This window comes from Gouania willdenowi, chromosome 4 (assembly GCF_900634775.1).
Source record: "Gouania willdenowi chromosome 4, fGouWil2.1, whole genome shotgun sequence".
NCBI lineage: Eukaryota > Metazoa > Chordata > Actinopteri > Blenniiformes > Gobiesocidae > Gouania > Gouania willdenowi.
In genome coordinates, this window is record NC_041047.1 from 22,207,076 (window position 1) to 22,227,677 (window position 20,602).

Consider the following 20,602-nt stretch of genomic DNA (forward strand, 5'->3'; position numbering starts at 1 on the left):
GAACAAGGTGCTTTGACAGATCATCACGGTTTTGTGCTGTACCTGATTGGCCTGTCGGCAGAGGTCACAACCTGGAAAAACAAAAGCCAACCAATCGACAAGTCATGATAACAAGTGGGTTTGACATCCTTTCACCATCTGTTGACGCTTGGGCTAAACCTGACTCATTAGGCTGTTTACAGGGATGGCTTCTATTACCCTGTCACACACGTGTTGACATGGACTCTTCTATTATATACACTCACACAGGTGCACACATAAAAAGCCCTTTATGCTGCATTCACACCGAATGCATCACAAAATGTCCGTACGTCCAGATTACAGTCCATGGATAGATGCGTCCCAAATGCAAAATCTTTCCTGTGGGCGGAGTAGGCCGTATGCTCCTGATTTATCGTCATATTCGCACATTTGCAAGAGTTGAAAATATTGAACTCCTGCGACTGTTTCGTCATCGTCAACAGTCTTTGTTGTCGATGACGTCAGGCCGTCAACACGAACACCGGTCTGTTCACCCATTCAACCATGGAGTAGACGCTGTGTGTGACCACCTGGAGCTGTATGACATGGCCTTTATAACCAGGACCAGACTAGGAAGGATTTGGCGTGAAGGAGAATCAGCGAGGAGGTGGTAGTAGCAGGTAAAATTAGCCGCTAATCACACAGGCTTTTTTAACTGGTGGTTTATGTTTGACAGGAGAAAAAGGGGCGCAGCTCCTCGCTTCAGCAGGCAGTGAAACTCCCTGAGTTGGATGTGTCGCTGGTGGGCGGTGCTTCGCTTCAAACGTGCATATGAAGCAAATGAAGACATTTTTTTATCCTGAGAACGTTTTGTGCGGCAGATGTGTCCGGTGCCGCAGAAGACGCATTCGATGTGAATGCAGCATTAGAGTTAACTTGGTAGTTATTGTCAGCAGAGGTGTTAAAACTAAGTCAAACCTAAATCCAGCAGCAATTTGTTGCACAAGCTAAGACATCTAACGTGATGCGATTTGGCCAAACAATCATGGATATCTCTTTAAAGACAGGAGAAAAATCCCAGCTCTGGAATGTACAATCTCACACAGGAAAAAGAGTGAAGCATGAGGTAATAAGGTGTTAGAAAAGGCTACAGTGTATCAGCAGCAGGTGGAGTCGGCTCAGCCTTCACTAATGACCAGTCATGTCACATTTGTCAGTGTCCTATTAGGCAAGAACTTGTCCTGTGCAGAACCCTTAACCAAAGTAAAGTGATTCTCTCACCTGTTGCAATGAAATTCAGAAAATGTGTTTAAATTCTTGAACGCATTCAACGAGGCCGTAAAGACCGTAACAGCTAATTTAGTTATTGGCATTAGTTTGAGTTGACTAATTTACAAAAGTGTGTATTGTACTAAATCTGTACAGGATTGAGTGAACTGAAATATTAAGCATAAAGTGCTGTGTGCATAGGTTTACTATGTGGAGCCCACGGACTAAAAACATGTTAATGCATAAAACTAAAATGTAGCTGCAAATTTTCTCTTGTCTTCTCTTTCTGAAATCTTGTGAAGTTCACCTGTTCAAACCTATTTTATTTTAAGATAAACAGAGTCTTAACCTACTTGTGACAGGCTTGTTACTAACATTTGTCAATGGTTTGTTATTTTTGTCAAGATTTTGTTCATTGACAAAAATATAACAAACCCAATGTTTGTGATGGAATCAAAAACAATCTAGCGAGCGGCAATTTTAACTTTCGACAATTGTTTGTGAGTTATCTGATTTTGCGAAAGAAATACCTTTGATCTATTGATTTATGAGGCCCACACTTTCTGTTTTTTGTCATTTTACCTTTGGTCCCTTAATGAAATAATGTTGGCAGTTGGTCATAGAAGTTACTCACAGGGTTTAAACGAGAGTTCATACTGAGGCATATTTAAACTAAATAGATAACACAGTGACACGGCTGTTTTAAATGGGTTTAAAAAAAGGAGAAATTGAATGTAAACCAGAACAAAATACGTATTGTCTGAATACTAATAAATGCACTATTAAAATTCTTAACAACAAGCACAACCTCAGGGTTACTTTAAATCTACTTATGTTATTAGCACATTGTTGGTAGTAATTGTTTGAAATACATGAATCAACAAGCACAAAAGGACCAATGAGCATCTAGGTGAGTCCACAGAATATTTCATCCGATGCTATTCATCAAAATCCCATTTACAACAAATTACCCTATGGTGATTTTCGGTTTGTACGCATGTGCTTTTTGGTACAAATAAATACACAGATCCAGGCAAAACATTTCACTACACTCCACTTCCTGACTTATTCCCTTTATGAAAACAATCTCATACTGTGGATTTTTGTCGCTGTGCAGACATTCCTTCAGAGATGAGCCTAAGCGGCCCACTTTCATGACAAATGAGGAAACACTTGAATTGTACGATCTTATAATGTGGATAACTGAGTGAAGTAAAGAGCAGCTCAGTGAAAAATGAAAAAAAAGATTAGGAGAATGGGAGGCAGGTGGCTTGCATCACCTCTGCTGACTAATAACTTGGCATTGGGCCCGTGGTAGAAACCAATGACATAGCTGTGAGACAAAAGACGCCGGTGGCATACTTACTCAATTTGACACGGCTGCTCATGAAAAGCCGGAGCACCTTTAGCTTCCCTGTTCTCCTCTCCCTACTCTTAAAGCCTTCACCTTCATCTTTTCTCCATTTCGTCTGTGATTACCCTGCCACTGCCTTGCCCTTCTCTCCCAGCATGTCCTCAGACTTTCAGTCTTCCCTTACTGACACTCTTCCTCTACTTTATATTCATCCACATGGCTCCAAACTTCTGATCCCCTGAACTTTTACACCCATACCCAAAGTTTTCCTTCTTTTCATGATCTCTCAATGCCTAATCTATTCTTTTTGCTCTCTACTTCTTAATCAGATTCAGCCAGCTGTTCGTGCCCCCTTCATGCTTTAAATGGCTCCATTCCTTTCCCCTTGCAGAATCACCCTTGATATCTGTTCAAATGTCATCAGCCAAGGAAAAGATGAAAATCAATTTTCCTTCTACCCACTGCCGCTCTCTGGTTTGCGGAGAAAGAGGAAGGAATTAGTTAAGCTTCAAGTGAGGCTGTCTATCCATCTCTTTGCGGTCCAATAACAAGGCTACTCTCAAATCCCTGTGGCACTGACTAAGGCTGAAAGAAGTTTAAAAGGTAAAGAATCAACAGGAGCCTAACAACAAATACCAGAGTCCTAAATTCATTCATCTTTGATACTCACTTAACCTGTTCAGGGAGGCATCACCATGGAACATATCCTAGTTTCTATGGGATCTTTTGGCAATCTGCTCTGCCACTGGAACCACAGCAACTCAGTAGAAGCCCACTTTTAATGATGGAAACATCTTCAAGTCCCTTTGATCCCTTGTTTAGACAAATCCTTACTGAATTTGATCACATATGGAAGTCATATTTTAAGGAACTATGATTGACCGTGACTGCAGACGGGAGATCAAAAAATTGTGTTGGACATGCACTGACTACTTTTCAGGGAAAGGAGAAGCCCAGACAGAATGGAAATGAGTTTTTCAAATTTCCCCAAAGGGAGATAGATAAGCCATTTTACTTCCTCTCTTATCTACAGGGACAAGATGCAGACAATTGGAATGAGTCCAGTATGAAAGCAACCACAAGCCTTTATTCAGTTGTTTTCCCAATAAGTCTTTGAGGACTTTTGGTAATGCATTTGTACATTGTCTTTCATACAGATTTACTTAGTCTTTTTGTTCCGTTTTAATGTCTGTTGCCGAGTCTCAGGGGTAAGATCCTCAGCAAAGAGGCCCAGTCGGTCCTCTCCCCGGCGACTTCCACCAGACTCATAACTGGCTGCAAACGGTCTTAGCAAAAGTCGGGAGATTGTTGTTCGAGTGGGCCAATCAGACTTCCTCATCTCAAAACAACTAGGATTAAACTCAACTGTCCCCCAAATTCAACCCCCTCCACCTACTTGCTGCTCCTCGATATTCAGTTCATAAATGTTACAAATAGAACTAGTGACAAGTGCCAAAAGTCCAACCCTCCCTGGGAACAGATCTTACATACAGCCAGCCATGCAGACCAGACTCATGCAGTGAAGGGCCATCCAGCCCATAATTCCAGAGCACCCCCCACATGATGCTTTGGGGGACAAAATGCATATGGACTTGTTGGGGAGACTCCCTTGCCCTATATAGCACCATTGAGACAGTGAAGAGCTGGTCCACAGTTGAAAGACAAGGATGAAAACCTATGAAGTCTTGTTATGTAGTCGGTAACTCTCAACGTCCTGCACCAGCTCCATATCCTTTCCTGTTGGAGAGGTGACAATCCATGTCCCAAATGGGAGTTTCCATGACTGCGGATTAAGGAGCCTAGGTCCCTGCCCTTAGCCTGCCCAAATCACAAAGCACCGGACCTTTCAACTGTCCTCGATAACATACCTCCTAGGATCATAAGGGCACTCAATCTTCTCCACCACGTTAAACAGTACAGGGAGTCCTTTTGTAATAAAAAACAAAAGCAAAAGCACTGGTAAATGAAAAAATATTTTTAATATACTGTTGGTAAGAGAGAATGTATAAAAGCCGACTAAAAATCATCCTCGGCAATTTCTCATTGCATGACTTCAGCAGATCTCTGGAGAGGGCCTTTACAGAAATATGAACCAGACTTTATTAGGAAATATGTAACATCATAGTGGCACTGACACCTACATCTAAAGAGGCACACAAACAAAGGATGATGAAAAAATGGCAGTGGCACAATGTTCATCATAATATCTGAGACATTGTGCTGGCAGCCAGGAGATAAATGCTGGCTCACGTTGCTGCCATGCCAGTGCAGCAGCTCGTGTTAATCTACAGACAGCAGAGCTGACTTCTGTCAACACAGCTCCGGTTGAGTATATTTCAAGATCAAACACAGACCAAATATAATTCATAGCTCCAAAATTCCCCAAGGAGGAGTCAGTGAGCAGGATGCTACATCTTTGTTGGAGAGAGCCTATAAATCAAACATCAGAACAAGGCATGCTGTTCTGCAGGAGTACCTGAACTCTGTGAGCTTTGGATTTGTCAAAATCAAGATACAATTGACTTGACGCATGTGTGAAGGCTCACAATAACAGTCATTAGTGTAAAGGCATTGACCTTTAGGTGTAGGTACTACAGTTCATTTGTTGGAGTGTGCACAATGTCATCACAGTCCTGGGATGAATCAAATAATTAGATTAAAGACGTGTGTAGATCAGTTGTTGGACTATTTTGTCTGATGTACCATCAATCAATAAGATATAAACAAATTAGACACAGGTCACAGGAAAGTGTCTGACCCTGCTTTACATCTTTTCTTTTGTTGTTGTGTGCATAAATGACTGCTGACTGCTGATGTGTAAATGTTTACATACTTCATTAAAGGCTAGAAAATTTGAACTGCTAAATATAATGACTGATTCCTGCTCCTATCATTTTGCCTCCGGCAGAAGGAAAACTGCAGGAAGTTCCTTTCACTTACTCCCAGCTGTGATGCAATCATTAATACATTTACTTCACATAACACACATCCATCCAACCATTATTGTTTAGACCTGATACAAGCATCTGCTTTTCATAAAGCCCATCAATTGGTGTGTACTGATAACCATTTGGTATTCTTTTACATATTGAATTTGTTTTGTCTTTGTCAAACACAAAATATTTGTATTGGCACCAAAGTTACCTAAAGATCCAGTGAAATCAAAGCCAGAGAAAACAGTTGTGTCATCTTCATATCCCTCTGATAAAAGCGCCCACAGAAAATCATAAAATCCCAAGAAATATGAGACAGAGGAAGGAGGACACACTGGGAACACCACTGCAATAACAATTCTTCACAATAAAAGTCAATGCAATAAAGTTAGAGGTGATGCCTCTAGAAAAACTTTGCATCAGCATCATCGTTCTAGGAACGACAATTTTGTCCAATCTCACATAACGCGCTGAAAATGATGCAAGATTGGAGCTTCTAATGCATCTCATTAGCTAATTGTGCATGAATAATCATCTGCATTCAACTCTCATAGCTCCAGTACAGAAATAGAGCAAAGGTTCCGCTTTTGTGCAACCTTTTTGTATTGATATAGCACGCTTTAGTAACCGTGGATTAAAGTGAGTAGCACATTTTTATTTAGTGCTCGATTCTTCTTCAAACACTCAAACAAGATTTTAAAAATTCCAAAGCAGGATAATTCATGACCGAATCTGAGTTAAATATGACACAGCCCGAGGAGGATTAGTGATATCCTTTAAGTAGCAAGACTAACAGTTTGATGAAGGTGCTCCACATGTTTAGGAAGGCGCTGCACACGTGCACAGTGAAGACCAATAATAGGCTTAACTTGGCTGTGCACGGAGCAAGCATCAGCCATCAATTACCGCGGCCGTCCCCCCGTGGTTTGGTGGTTAGAAGACCTGAAGTGAAAGGGCAGCATCAAACAGAGCACCCATCTGAAACAGGATTAGAGTCGTACGCGGGTTCTGATTATGCAATATTTATCTGTTCTTTTCTCTAGGAGCATGGCACATGAACTCAGGGAACTTTCAGAAGAGAGGGATTCATTTGCACACGCTGGAATTAGCACTCTGATCAAAGCCAAGGGGGTGTCATGAGAGTATATCTAAAAACCTCTGTGTATCTAAAGAAGAGATTTTGCTTTGCTGCTTACAACTATTTTTTATAAGGATATGGAGAAGGGTTGAAAAAAAAAAAGGGAAGGGTCAGTCTCGCGCTGGAAGGTGAATGTAATTAACTACACGTATACAGAACAAAACCGACCAAACCAAAGCAAAGCTGGCTTCCGAGTAAGAACAGAGTAAACAAGACGTCGGCACAAAAACACAAGGAAACAAAACGAGACGAGCATCGTCTTCATGTTGGATTTTGGTGGTTTCTCCAGGGAGATGTGAGATATCACAGAGCAGAACAGTGCATTGGGAATTGTTTCTGTGTTTATTATTTGGGTTTCTTTGTGTATACTGAACCCACCAGGCCCATCTTTCATTTTACAGTGTTTCTGTTTACCCTGAAGACAAAAAAGGCATGCAAGGAGCCAGAGAAATGTTTGCTTTAAGCCTCATACACACACACACACACACAATCTGACTCCTCTTACCGTCACAATCACCCAAGTGGGCCACGTTCCCCTGTTCAACATCTTGCTCAAACGGCAGTCTGCAGAGAAAAACAGACAATGATTAATCAGAGAACACAGCTCACCTGCTGATGTGCAGCACAGATCACATCCGATAGAGGAAGGTAATGCTAGACTTATAGAGAACAAGAACATACTGTGTTTGTCCACACTATCTCTTCCACTCAGAGTGGAGAGTTAGACAAGTCATATCTCAGGAGACTCTGGATAACTGTGGTTCTATGAAATGTTTGGATAACACTTTGCTTGAAGGTTTATACATAAGGCTGACATTACGATGGCATTATCTGTAATTAGAATAAAAACGGTGTCAAGATGGCTGTCATTAATTTTTATTCGCTAAATTATGACAGAAACTTTTGGAGCTACGTTGGCATTTTTTTGGGGTTAGGTGGATGGATCTAGTGAAGTTTGGAAGGGTTTAGGGTTGGGGTAACAGACAACACATAATGACAGCCTTAATGATGAACCTTATTCATGCTAATGACAGATTTTTTTTTTTTTTTTTTTCTTGTCTGCACATGTTGTCAAAGGTCAACACTACAAGAAGTGCAATCATTATGAGACAGCAATGCATGTTTTGTTATTGCAATAAAATAAATTGATTTATTTTATTGCTTAATTGTGACCATCACCAGCCCTCACTAAGGAAGGGTAAGAAATCTTTTATTAGAGGGAGGATATAAAAAGGGAGAGCAGTGTTACACCTGGGCAGAACCCACCCACCTGCCAGCCCGCAGATAGCAGGACAGACCAACCAAGCGGCCGATACCGACCTCAACCACCGGAACAGCTAGAGCCGCCCACCAGCAAAGAGCACCATCCCGGAGTGCCAAGCAACCCCGCCCCAACCCCGGCGCAGAGGCCAGCACCCCCAGCGCGCCCACCCCCCACCTCGGCACGGCAGGCCACCCCAGACCCACACGCCGCGAGGCGCACCCCCAAGGCAACCAGGAGACGAGACAAGCACCAAGCCCCACCCGTAGGGAAGGGGCACCCCCACGCCCCACCAGGCCGGCACCGCCCGGAGAGACCCCGCAAAGAGAGCCCCCAGCAGATATCTCAAGTTTTATATATATATCTTTAAAAGCTTATTTTGTTATAAAATACTTCTACTTCTCAGAACAGCATTAAAAGCACAGTTTAATGGATTTCTGAGTGTGTTCTAACCCAGACCTTCCCCTAAACACACCACATTATAGAACTTACTCACATGTGCTGTCCCTTATAGAGGAAAAAGCCAAAAGTGTAAAATTAAAATTACAGAGATATATATTGTATATTGCCATTTAGACAAAAAAATATTGAGATATAAGTATTGGTCCATATCACCCAGTAAGTAGTGTATGTGTGTGTGAACATGTGACTGACTCACACAAAACAACAGAATCAGAAAGCAACAGATGAACGAAAGACAAGAAACCTGACTAGGATATTATAATTCCCACGCACTTTGAGAACTACAGGGGACCTGGACCCAGACCCAGGCTTTACCCCAGAGGCTTTTATCACTTGAGCAGATAAAGAGTTGGACAATTCCTCCTCTGAATCAATTCAATCAGAGCTCCAGTGTGTGGGAGCTTCCTGTAAGACAATCACTCTCCAAATAGGATTTTATTCATTTATTTAACATCTGTCTTTGCTTCATCCGGTACAGACTGACAGAGGTCGACTGGTGTCCATACAAGCTCACATTGGACACCAGTCCATCACAGGGCCAGACAAACACCTACTCACTCCTAGGGGTGGTTTAGAGTCTCCAAACAATAACACAAGGACGTTAGAGCACAGGGAGAACATGAAAACTCCACACAGAAAGGTCTCAGCATTTAGCAAATATATATCTGGAAGGATTAAAACAATATTTTACTTGAGTTGAGTTAAATTGATTAAGTGTTGCCTCTTAAAGTACTGGAGTAAGTCAAATCAATGTAACAAAATTATTCAAAACCAGAAAGTCTTCCAAGTTTGCCAGATTTTTATCAGTCAGGATGAATTAAGACAGATTGTGTTTCTGCAATTCATTTCCCTGGTGGACATGAGGGAGGCTTGGAAAAATCCACAGACAATAACATATGATGAAGTGAGGAAGCAGGGAGGAAATGAGAGCAGATCAGCGTCCAGGTGTTCACGAAGGAAAACACAACTGCTCTGAGGCACGTCTGGGACAGATTCAGGGCGTCTCTGTAAGTGCACTAAGGTGTTTGTACGCACGTTTCATTAAGACCAGGCCATATTTACTGTACCATGTTATAAACAAAAGAAACCTGTCGGTGAGGCGCGTTAAGTAAGACATGCAAATGATGTAATACATGACAGTAATTCATAACTTCTCTAAATATGATGAATAATTTACATTACAAATATTGAATCAACACTTACAAACTCAAGCCTTTCACCTTAAAAAAAAAAGAAAAGTGAATGAACACTTTAACATTCTGTACATTTATGCTTTTTTTCAGTTTGATTTTAAGTTTCACTTCACTGAACATCAATCTAAAGTAATAAGGACTGTAGTCATATCAGATAGTTTGTTATTGTTGATTAGCTGAATTAATAACAGAAACATGACACAATTGAAAATAAGCATAGTCCTGGTATTTGTAAAGTAACTGAAAAACTAAAATATGTGTTATTCGCAGATGACACCAATATCCTTTATACTGATGGGGACTTACAGCAGCTCTTGAGGATAGTCACTAAGGAAAAGTGTAAACTGATCTTAATAAGTCATCATTAAACCTAAAGAAAACTAAATTTATGTTATTTGGAAATCAGAGGGAAAATATAAATGTTAAAGTAAATATAGGCAATGTTATCACAGAAAGAGTGAACAAAGTCCAATTTTTGGGTGTGATCTTGGACCGGGGGATCTGCTGGAAGTCACACATTAAATATATCAAAGGGAAGTTGGCTAGATGCAAGATACAGAAAACACACACACATGGATTATTCTTAAAAACACCAGATTTCAAATTCCCAGATCTCATCCAACTCAAACCTGTCCAAGTGATTTATAAAGCAAGCAAAAGTTCACTTCCAAAAGGGTTGCAGAAAAGATTTTTAGAGAGAGAAGGGGAACATAATTTAAGAGAAAAACTACATTTCAAGATGCAATATGACAGAACAACATTGAAAAGGATGAGCATAACAATATCAGGGGATAAACTATGAAACTGCCAAAAGAATGAAATAAAACAAAGCAGCAACATAAACCAGTTTAAAAAGCATTTGAAATCATATATCGTTAGTAAGGATAAGAAATAAGAGTACAAATTTTACCTAGGACAGTAATAATATATAACATGTATCTGGCTACCTGGGTATGAACTAGGGGTGGGGAAAAAAAATCGATTCACATAAGAATCACGATTCTAATCATCCATGATTCTGAATCGATTCATAAACTTCAAAAATATTTTTTTAAAATATATATACTGTATATATATATAATTTTTTTTTTAGGCCTTAAAAAGTATTAACTTGTCTTAAATTTAGACCAGACAGGTCTTAAATGTGCTTTACTGACTGTGACTATGCAATTTATTTTTGAAATATCAAAGAAAACACCAGTCTCATTGTTGTGTATTATGAAATGGAAACATTTTATGAGAGAGAAAAAATCAGCCAGCTTAATCTTTTATTTAGGCAATTATTTTTATTAACAGAAGCTTTATTTTTTGTATGCCTTAACGTATTCTTCCAATTTGTGTAGAGTGTATTTTTGTAACTTTTGGGAGAAAAAGGCAGATAACCTAAGCTTTTATTTAGACAATTCTATTTACGTACAGAAGTTCTTTTTTTTTTTTGTATACCTTGAACCTTTTCTTGTAGTCACTGAGAGGGTCAGCTGGCCTCAGCTTTTATTTAGGCAATTTTATTTATATAAGTTATTTCTTGCACAGTAAATAAGTTTTTATTTGTTTAACATGAATAAATGTTACCTTTTGTCTTAAGTTTGCCTTTGTGTGATTTCATAACTGGAATGAGTTTATTGAAAAAAATCTTATACAAACTATATTGTTTTGATGCCATAGTTTGCCTTAACACACTATGCATTGTATCAATTTAGAATCAAGAATTGGTTAAAACGAGAATCGATTTTGAATGGAATCGGAATCGAATCGGATCGGGAGACACCAAAAGATTCACATCCCTAGTATGAACTGGCCATGGGCTGCAAGTGGGCAAATGTGAGGGTGCCACATGGTTTTAGTAACATGGGCCCCATATTGAAAGCTATTCCAGGTTCAGAAGAAAAGCGCTTAAGCAGACGTGAGAAGACACACAAGGCCCACATTTTAAGGGCCACTCCACCCAGAACGTGTAACTGGGATGATAGTGCACAGTGGCACATTTAAAGGGGACATATCATGCTAAATTCACTTTTTTTAGCCCTTAAATGCATTTTGTTGTATATTTAGAGTATTTAGAAGTACAGAAAAGTTCAAATTAGTCTCTTCAGGTGCTCCGTAGATATCTTTATATTCTGTTTTTGTCACGATTGGGTGTTGGTGTGGACCCAAATGCAGGGAAAGAAGGAGGCAGGATGCAGGAATAGCGTTCTCGGAACCAGTCCATGTTTAATTCAAAAAATCCAAAATCCAAAATCAAAACTCAAATCCAAATCAGGGGAGTTGGAACAGGGAGCAAGACCAGACACGAGGGAGCAGATAACGACCCTGACATCACACAGACACACAAACAATGATCCAGCAGTCATACTGTGTCCAAACACTCAGCTAAATAGTGGAGGAGGCCTGATTGGGAATGGGCCACACCTGGGTGAAAACACGAGGGAGCTAATCAATCACTAACCAAGCACACAGACATCACTGAGGGGTGGAGCCACAAACAGGAATCCCTGAAACACAGACAAGACTTAATACAAACCAAATAAACAAAGACAGAACAAAAAGAGGACCCAAGGGTTAAAATAAACAGAACCTAACATAACCCCCCCCTTAAGGAGCGGGTTCCAAACGCTCCAAAAACAAAAATTCTACCCACCCCAAACACCAAACCCGGGTGGGAGGACGGGGGTCCGGAGGAGGGTCGAAACAAAGTTCAGGCGGCCTCCCATGAGGCGGAGCCGGCGAAGCAGGGGACCAGGAGTCCGGCGGCCTCCCATGAGGCGGAGCCGGCGAAGCAGGGGACCAGGAGTCCGGCGGCCTCCCATGAGGCGGAGCCGGCGAAGCAGGGGACCAGGAGTCCGGCGGCCTCCCATGAGGCGGAGCAGACGGGAAGACCTCCGGCGAAGAGGGCTCAGACGAGGCAGGCGGAAAGACCTCCGGCGGGCCGGGCGAAGACGGGACAGGCGGGAAGACCTCCGGCGGGCCGGGCGAAGACGGGACAGGGGGGAAGACCTCCGGCGGGCCGGGCGAAGACGGGACAGGGGGGAAGACCTCCGGCGGGCCGGGCGAAGACGGGACAGGGGGGAAGACCTCCGGCGGGCCGGGCGAAGACGGGACAGGGGGGAAGACCTCCGGCGGGCCGGGCGAAGACGGGACAGGGGGGAAGACCTCCGGCGGGCCGGGCGAAGACGGGACAGGGGGGAAGACCTCCGGCGGGCCGGGCGAAGACGGGACAGGGGGGAAGACCTCCGGCGGGCCGGGCGAAGACGGGACAGGGGGGAAGACCTCCGGCGGGCCGGGCGAAGACGGGACAGGGGGGAAGACCTCCGGCGGGCCGGGCGAAGACGGGACAGGAAAGCTGGGAGTTGGCGGCCTGGTGCGGGGAGCCGGCACTGGCGGCGACGTTGGCGGCCTGGGGCGGGGAGCCGGCACTGGCGGCGACGTTGGCGGCCTGGTGCGGGGAGCCGGCACTGGCGGCGACGTTGGCGGCCTGGTGCGGGGAGCCGGCACTGGCGGCGACGTTGGCGGCCTGGTGCGGGGAGCCGGCACTGGCGGCGACGTTGGCGGCCTGGTGCGGGGAGCCGGCACTGGCGGCGACGTTGGCGGCCTGGTGCGGGGAGCCGGCACTGGCGGCGACGTTGGCGGCCTGGTGCGGGGAGCCGGCACTGGCGGCGACGTTGGCGGCCTGGTGCGGGGAGCCGGCACTGGCGGCGGGGCAGGCGGCGGCCGGGTGCGGGGAGCCGGGACTGGCACGCTAGCCTGACAGCTAGGGGACACAGGAACGCTAGCCTGGGAGCTAGGGGATACAGGAACGCTAGCCTGGGAGCTAGGGGATACAGGAACGCTAGCCTGGGAGCTAGGGGACACAGGAACGCTAGCCTGGGAGCTAGGAGACACAGGAACGCTAGCCTGGGAGCTAGGAGACACAGGAACGCTAGCCTGGGAGCTAGGAGACACAGGAACGCTAGCCTGGGAGCTAGGAGACACAGGAACGCTAGCCTGGGAGCTAGGAGACACAGGAACGCTAGCCTGGGAGCTAGGAGACACAGGAACGCTAGCCTGGGAGCTAGGAGACACAGAAACGCTAGCCTGGGAGCTAGGAGACACAGAAACGCTAGCCTGGGAGCTAGGAGACACAGGAACGCTAGCCTGGGAGCTAGGAGACACAGGAACGCTAGCCTGGGAGCTAGGAGACACAGGAACGCTAGCCTGGGAGCTAGGAGACACAGGAACGCTAGCCTGGGAGCTAGGAGACACAGGAACGCTAGCCTGGGAGCTAGGAGACACAGGAACGCTAGCCTGGGAGCTAGGAGACACAGGAACGCTAGCCTGGGAGCTAGGAGACACAGGAACGCTAGCCTGGGAGCTAAGAGAAACAGGAACGCTAGCCAGGGAGCTAGGAGATACAGGGACGCTAGCCAGGGAGCTAGGAGATACAGGGACGCTAGCCTGGGAGCTAGGAGACTGGCGGGGCTGACCCTTCCTTCTTGACCGACCTTTACCTCGTTGTAGGCTCCGGGGTCCTCCCAAAGCCAGTCGAGTTCCCCAGTAGGGATTCCTAACAGGCTCGTCCTCCCATCCATACAACAGATCTTCCCTTGTCTCCAGCAGGTAGCTCTGCCAGTAGGCAGTCCTTTCGGCCATGTCCATCTCAGCCAAATCTGTCTCTGCTGGGTCCACTTGTGGCTGGATCATTCTGTCACGATTGGGTGTTGGTGTGGACCCAAATGCAGGGAAAGAAGGAGGCAGGATGCAGGAATAGCGTTCTCGGAACCAGTCCATGTTTAATTCAAAAAATCCAAAATCCAAAATCAAAACTCAAATCCAAATCAGGGGAGTTGGAACAGGGAGCAAGACCAGACACGAGGGAGCAGATAACGACCCTGACATCACACAGACACACAAACAATGATCCAGCAGTCATACTGTGTCCAAACACTCAGCTAAATAGTGGAGGAGGCCTGATTGGGAATGGGCCACACCTGGGTGAAAACACGAGGGAGCTAATCAATCACTAACCAAGCACACAGACATCACTGAGGGGTGGAGCCACAAACAGGAATCCCTGAAACACAGACAAGACTTAATACAAACCAAATAAACAAAGACAGAACAAAAAGAGGACCCAAGGGTTAAAATAAACAGAACCTAACAGTTTTGGTCATATTTTTCAATTTGTTTCGATTTTTCGAATCTCTATTACGTTTTTTGAACAATTACGTCCCAGTATTTGCAGCGGAACTGCCAAATTAGGACATCGACTCCAGGTCCAACACTTCGAGCAATCCGCCATTTTTATTTCTCGCTTTTATTTTGTAGTCCAAGCTCAAGGATGCTGAAGTTACGAGAGGATAAGTCAAAATGTTTGGTTGTTGGATGTAGTAACCCACACGCTTCATTACACCGTCTCCCAGCATCAGAACCTTTTCAAAGTGCCTGGTTGAGTTTTATTTTTCACAGAAATGTACCTACATCTGTGGGTAAGGTCATTTTTGTGTGCGCGAAGCACTTCAAGGATGACTGCTTCAGCAACCTCCGCCAGTATAAAGAAGGATTTGCCAAAAGACTTTGTCTGATTGAGGGGTCAATTCCTTCTATCTTTGGAGACGACGAACAGAGCACTTTGGTAAGCTGTAAATAACGCTAAAAAGTGTGATGATAAGACGTCCCTGTCATTGTTTTGTTAGCATTAGCAGTTGCACCGTCTTCAGACTTCATATGTTAGCGCTGTGTGCTCGTTTTAGATCCTTGATGATATGGCCTACGTGATTTAATTTAAGTCTAAAGTTTTCATTATTCATTTCATTTTGCCGTTTTTGTCTTTGAAAAAACTGTATTAAAATACATTTCGTGACGTTAGCTTGGCGCTAGCGTTAGCTCGGTGCTTGTGTTAGCTCACTTGTTAGGGTTCTGCAGGTTCATCATCTTCATTTTCATCTCACTCCGCCGGGTCCGACTCTGGCTTCAACATGTAAGGCTGGATGGACAAGTCTTCTGTTGTTGACATTTTGTAAATAACGTGTGAATAAACAGTTTCTGCGCCGCTAAATAATCGTATCTCTTCTATCAAACTACAAAAATGGCCGAACAGGGTGGAGTTGAACCGAGTGTCACCTCTGCAACCTGGAGAGGGGGCGGGGTATGGAGTGTCTCATTTGCATTTAAAGAGACCGCACCAAAACGAGTTGCTCTCAGAAGCACATCAGAAAAGGGTAGAAAAGGGGCCTGTGGAGCTATAATAATGAGGAATTCAGACCCAAGCATTGCAGTTCAGCTTTATATAGACCACAACTGTATGATTTATATGTAAAAAGGAAGGACTTAAATGCATGATATGTCTCCTTTAAGTGGAGGGGGGAATAGGGCCCAAGGTGTTCAAAAATGCAGAACGTAAATGAAAGTCCGCACAGGATATCTTTATTCAACTCAATCCTGATGACACAGTTGTCTGTTGTTACTTTCACTCTGAATTTTGGGCACTTGTCAAGCCAAAGTTGCACAACTCTGGTCTTCTTGTTAACTAATAAATAGGAGAAGTATAGGGAGAGTTTCCCTATTGAGTTTGTGTCCTCTTATTACTCGTGTCCTGTTACTCTGTCCTTTTACCTGGAATACTGAGAAACTGAAGCTTATAGTAAAAATATGTTCTTCGTTCGATTTAAAATCAAAAGCATTACAAAAATGTTTACTAACCTTTGGGAGGTTAGTAAAGTAAAGAAAATAGATGTTTAATTTATATTGTATATACAGTATATTGTATTTTATATTAGTTTAAATCAAACTGAAACACAGCTGTGTTATCTTTTCCGCTTCTCAGTTTTGAAGTACATTTGTGAAAATGAACAGAAAATGTAGACATGAATAAATATGAAGCAGCTTTCCCAATTCTTGTCTTTTATTCTGTCTCTCATCATCAGTCATTTTTTTTTTTTTTTAAATACAAGAATATCGAATCACCATTCGGACAACAAAGCGTGACCTCTGAGATGATATTGCACCACGCTAAAGAAAAATCAGTTTTCTGCAATCAGCTAAAGACCAAAGCAGCCGCGCAGCCAAGACTTGCGCTTCAAACAGCTAAAAATCACTGTGACAAATGAGTGTGAGAATGCAGCGAGCGTACAGCAGTTGTCAGCCTAATAAAGAATAATGTTGCGTGTTCAATAAGCTGCCTCGCACACACCAAGGGTCATTTACTTTGTGTACATTAGCTATAGCCTGCATGTGTGCATACATTTCTTTTTCTGGATTTATCATCCAGTACGCTCTTGGACTGATGCCATCATTACATTTTTATTATTATTAATAATAATAATAATAATAATAATAAAAAATGACAAAGATCACATGTTGGATACTTAGTGAGGCTGTTTACGGTGTGGCATGAAAAACGTGGTTGAGAATCAACAAGATTATTGGTATAATTGTAATGTATTATAAACTATGATGAATAAAAACACTCAAAGATGAGATTATATCTATGAATATTTAGCAAGAAAACAGGGCAGTAAATAAATGTGTGATTATAACAGCAACAAACTGTAAAAGATTAGCAATAGGGGATACATTCACTCTCGCTTCAGAAGCTAGAAAAACAAAAAAACAAACGTATTCTTTAAGTAAATAATTCTTAATTTTTCATCCTTAATTAAAATAGCAAGTATCAGCAAAATACAGTTTATTCGTTGATACAATCATCATTTTAAATGTAACTCAATTCACTTTTATTTAAATGCCGCCCTGACAAGTGCTCAGTCCCAAACCCCTTGTTAAACTCTTTTTTCTAGGATTAGACTTTGGTGTTTTCTCTTTAGACTTTTCATATGAATCTGATTTCCAGCCTCTCGACAGGAAAATTTTGTATTTTTTCTTATTTATCCTGTTCTTTGTTGAAATGGAGATTTCACATTCCTTCAACCTAAATCAATTCTGCTGAGAAACTGTCCAAAACACCATCTGATGTTATATAATGCCAACTCATAAGCTCCCCTCAGGCGTGAGTTTGCAAACAGAGATTATTCCTTGAAGAGGAAACCCTCAGTAACTCAATGCAGAATCGATTGCCAAGTTGACCGCCCTTGGTAAATCTAATCAAGACCAACACAGTGGCCTTTAACACTGTAAGCAGGCAGCCCGGGGTGGTCTTTAGAGGCCTGTGCGGTTTGTTTCGGCTGGCACTACACCTGTGTTTGAAGGCCTAATTCAATAAGCAGAGTGACTAAGGAGAAATCTGATTTCACTGGAGGGAAACAGCATAGACTGGAGGTGAAGTGTCAAGACAAACCGCTGCATTTCAGTAGCAGGAGGAGAAGGGTTTCTACACAGATCCCAGAATATACAGACAGCCGCGCACGGCCAAGAAAACGCACAGGAAACCAAGAGGCACACCAAGTAATTCACTTTCAATCACACATTTACTCATGGCTTATGACTGCCGTTCAGTGAGGAGTAAAGCGAAAGAACAGAGACAAGTATAAAATCAGACATCTTGAAAGGATAAGCAGACAGGGTGACAGCTACTTAAGACGGCCTCCACATCAGATAGATAATGTAAAACAAATGTCTCTGTAGGGGGTCTCAAAGGTTTGCAGAAAGAAAAAAAAAAAAACACATCTTAGTTGTGAGAAGAAGAAGAAAAAAACATAACAAAAATATGCAAAAATCGATATAAATGTCAGGATTAAAATTATGTTGTGACTAAAAAGCAGCAAAAATCAAATTGATAAGTTTAGATGAACCTAAAAACAAAATCTGTTTGTGCTCAGACGTTAAATAAGAGCGTGACGTGAGTCTCACCTGGTTCCCGGTCTGAGGAAAGAGCAGGTGCTACCTCTGGTCCAGCCACAGTAAGGGTCCCTGGAGGCGATGCAATTCCTAAAACACAAACTCTGATAATTAGTTTAAAAGTGAATCAATGTTCCCTCATCCAAACTTATCATGGGAGTCACATTTACTAGAACTTTATCTATCCTGACCATGCAGTGAAAATGTAAAACTGGGGCTTATTTGTCATAGCGTGATGAGTTATGAGCTCTGCCCTTTTATGGACAATTATATCCTGATGAACATTCATTTATACATTCTCTATTAGTCATTTGCATTTTGAGTTTTCTAATTGGGTGTGTAATGCATTCATATGGGTTACTTAGCAACAAAAAGAGTTCTGTATGCGAGTGATATATTATAGCATTGAAATATGGACTTTAACTTTGAACCATGCTTCTACAGAGTATGCATTTTGCTCTTTTACTGTGGGGAAAAAATGGAACAAGGATTCTTATCAAGTTGTGTTATCATCAGAGACAAGATTAGCTCAATAAATCTTAGGAACTGATGTCTTTTTCCTCATTTTGATTATTTATTACTACTGGAAAGTGCAGAAGCTTTATTTTGAAATTCCCAGTTAGAAACCAGGCGTGTCTACATTGATGGCAGGTGATGCTAAGCTAAGCACACTGTTGTGTTTGAACATGATATAGCACATTTATTATGTAATACAAGATTATACCACCATCAGACGCCACACAGACAACTTTAAATAATAAAAAAAATCATTTGACAGGATGCTATGCTAATTAGCAGTCTTTGGTAATTGAATGTAATTTTATAAACTGTCACAAAGCCTAACAAGGCAACTATACAAACATAGATAGATATGATTCAATTACATAATAAACAAGAGTTCTAGGGGAACTACTAATCTGCTGTCATATTTGGTCAGTTTATTTTATGGTCCCATAGCTTTATAGTCAGCTTGGAGATGCTGAAGCTTGACATTAACAGTTTTTTACCAACTCTTCCAAGGTCGACAAACAAAAACACAAGATACTTTCCTCTTAAAGCTTAGAAGCTTCCATACAAGTTTACAACAAATGTATATCTGAAAACCAATCATGACGACATGACACCGCTAATGAAAAACGTTCTGCTCAATCAAATGAGCAGTGTTGGATCTTGCCTCACCTTTAATAATTAAAAACAGTCTAAACCTTTGACATTTGTGCTTTGTCTAAAGAAAACAAGACCCCTGATATTCACAGAGAAAGAATAACAACTTTGATTAAATATGTTTGCTAATTACATTTTATATTGCAGTTGTGTTAAAGAGATCCTCCACTCTTTTTACAAATGTGGCCTAAAACCTTTCAAATGTCCTTATTAGAAGATCTATGCCTAACAAAACGCATTATTTTGCACCATATTCGTTTTATTAACATTGAAAACTGGGACTACTTTACCCTGTGCGCCGCCATGTTGAAATTATGTCAGTGGTGACGTGATTAGCCCATTTTAGTCCATTGATTTTTTATAGGAGTTGAAGCATTTAGGGTCATTTAGCAGCTTTTTCAGTCAAAATGACAACTTGTGCTGCATTTGGGTTGCACTAACAATCAGTAAAACTTGATAAATTAAAACCGTGACCCGAAAAAAAATCTATGGCCACGGGGGCGACACCTGCGGATCCTGGTTGCAGAATCCTACTGCTGCTCAACGCAGCAGTGAATTCACTGCTGCTCAACGCAGCAGTGAATTCACTGCTGATTATAATGAGCAGCAGTGAATCCTGGTTGCCTTTATTCTATGGCCACAGATTTTTTCGGGTCACGGTTTAAATTTATCATCTCTCAGTAAACAAAAGAGGTTAACGTCAAATTTTTTAAGTTTTACTGATTTTTAGAGCAACTCAAAGCAGCAAAAGCTGTAAATTTGACTGAAAAAGCTGCTAAATGATCCTGAACGCTTAAACTCATATAGAACTCAATGGACTGAAATGGGCTAATCACGTCACCAATGACATAACTTTAACATGGCGGCGCACAGGGTAAAGTAATCCCAGTTATAAAAGTTAATAAAACGAATTTGGTGGAAAATAATGTGTTTTGTTAGGCATAGATCTTCTAATTAGGCCACATTTGTAAAAACAGTGTCGGATCCCTTTAAGTGTAAGAATCTCGTGGTGAAATCTCAGTGCTATGCAAACATACGCATTGTAGCAAATAACATTAGGTGATGGGTTAAGGATATGTAGCATTACTGACCTCACTAAAA

At 42.3% G+C, this 20,602-nt stretch overlaps 1 protein-coding gene across 3 annotated transcripts in view; it reads right to left on the reverse strand.

The window, feature by feature from the left end:
- The window catches only part of sema6bb (sema domain, transmembrane domain (TM), and cytoplasmic domain, (semaphorin) 6Bb), a 184,605-nt gene that overhangs the window by 22,671 nt on the left and 141,332 nt on the right, over positions 1-20,602 (reverse strand). For all 3 annotated transcript variants that reach the window (XM_028444268.1, XM_028444270.1, XM_028444269.1), the window contains exons 15-16: positions 18,350-18,427; positions 7,161-7,219 (exon numbers count right to left, since the gene is read on the reverse strand). In XM_028444268.1, the coding sequence (XP_028300069.1) occupies positions 7,161-7,219; positions 18,350-18,427 (137 nt within the window). The remainder of the gene's footprint in view (positions 1-7,160; positions 7,220-18,349; positions 18,428-20,602) is intronic.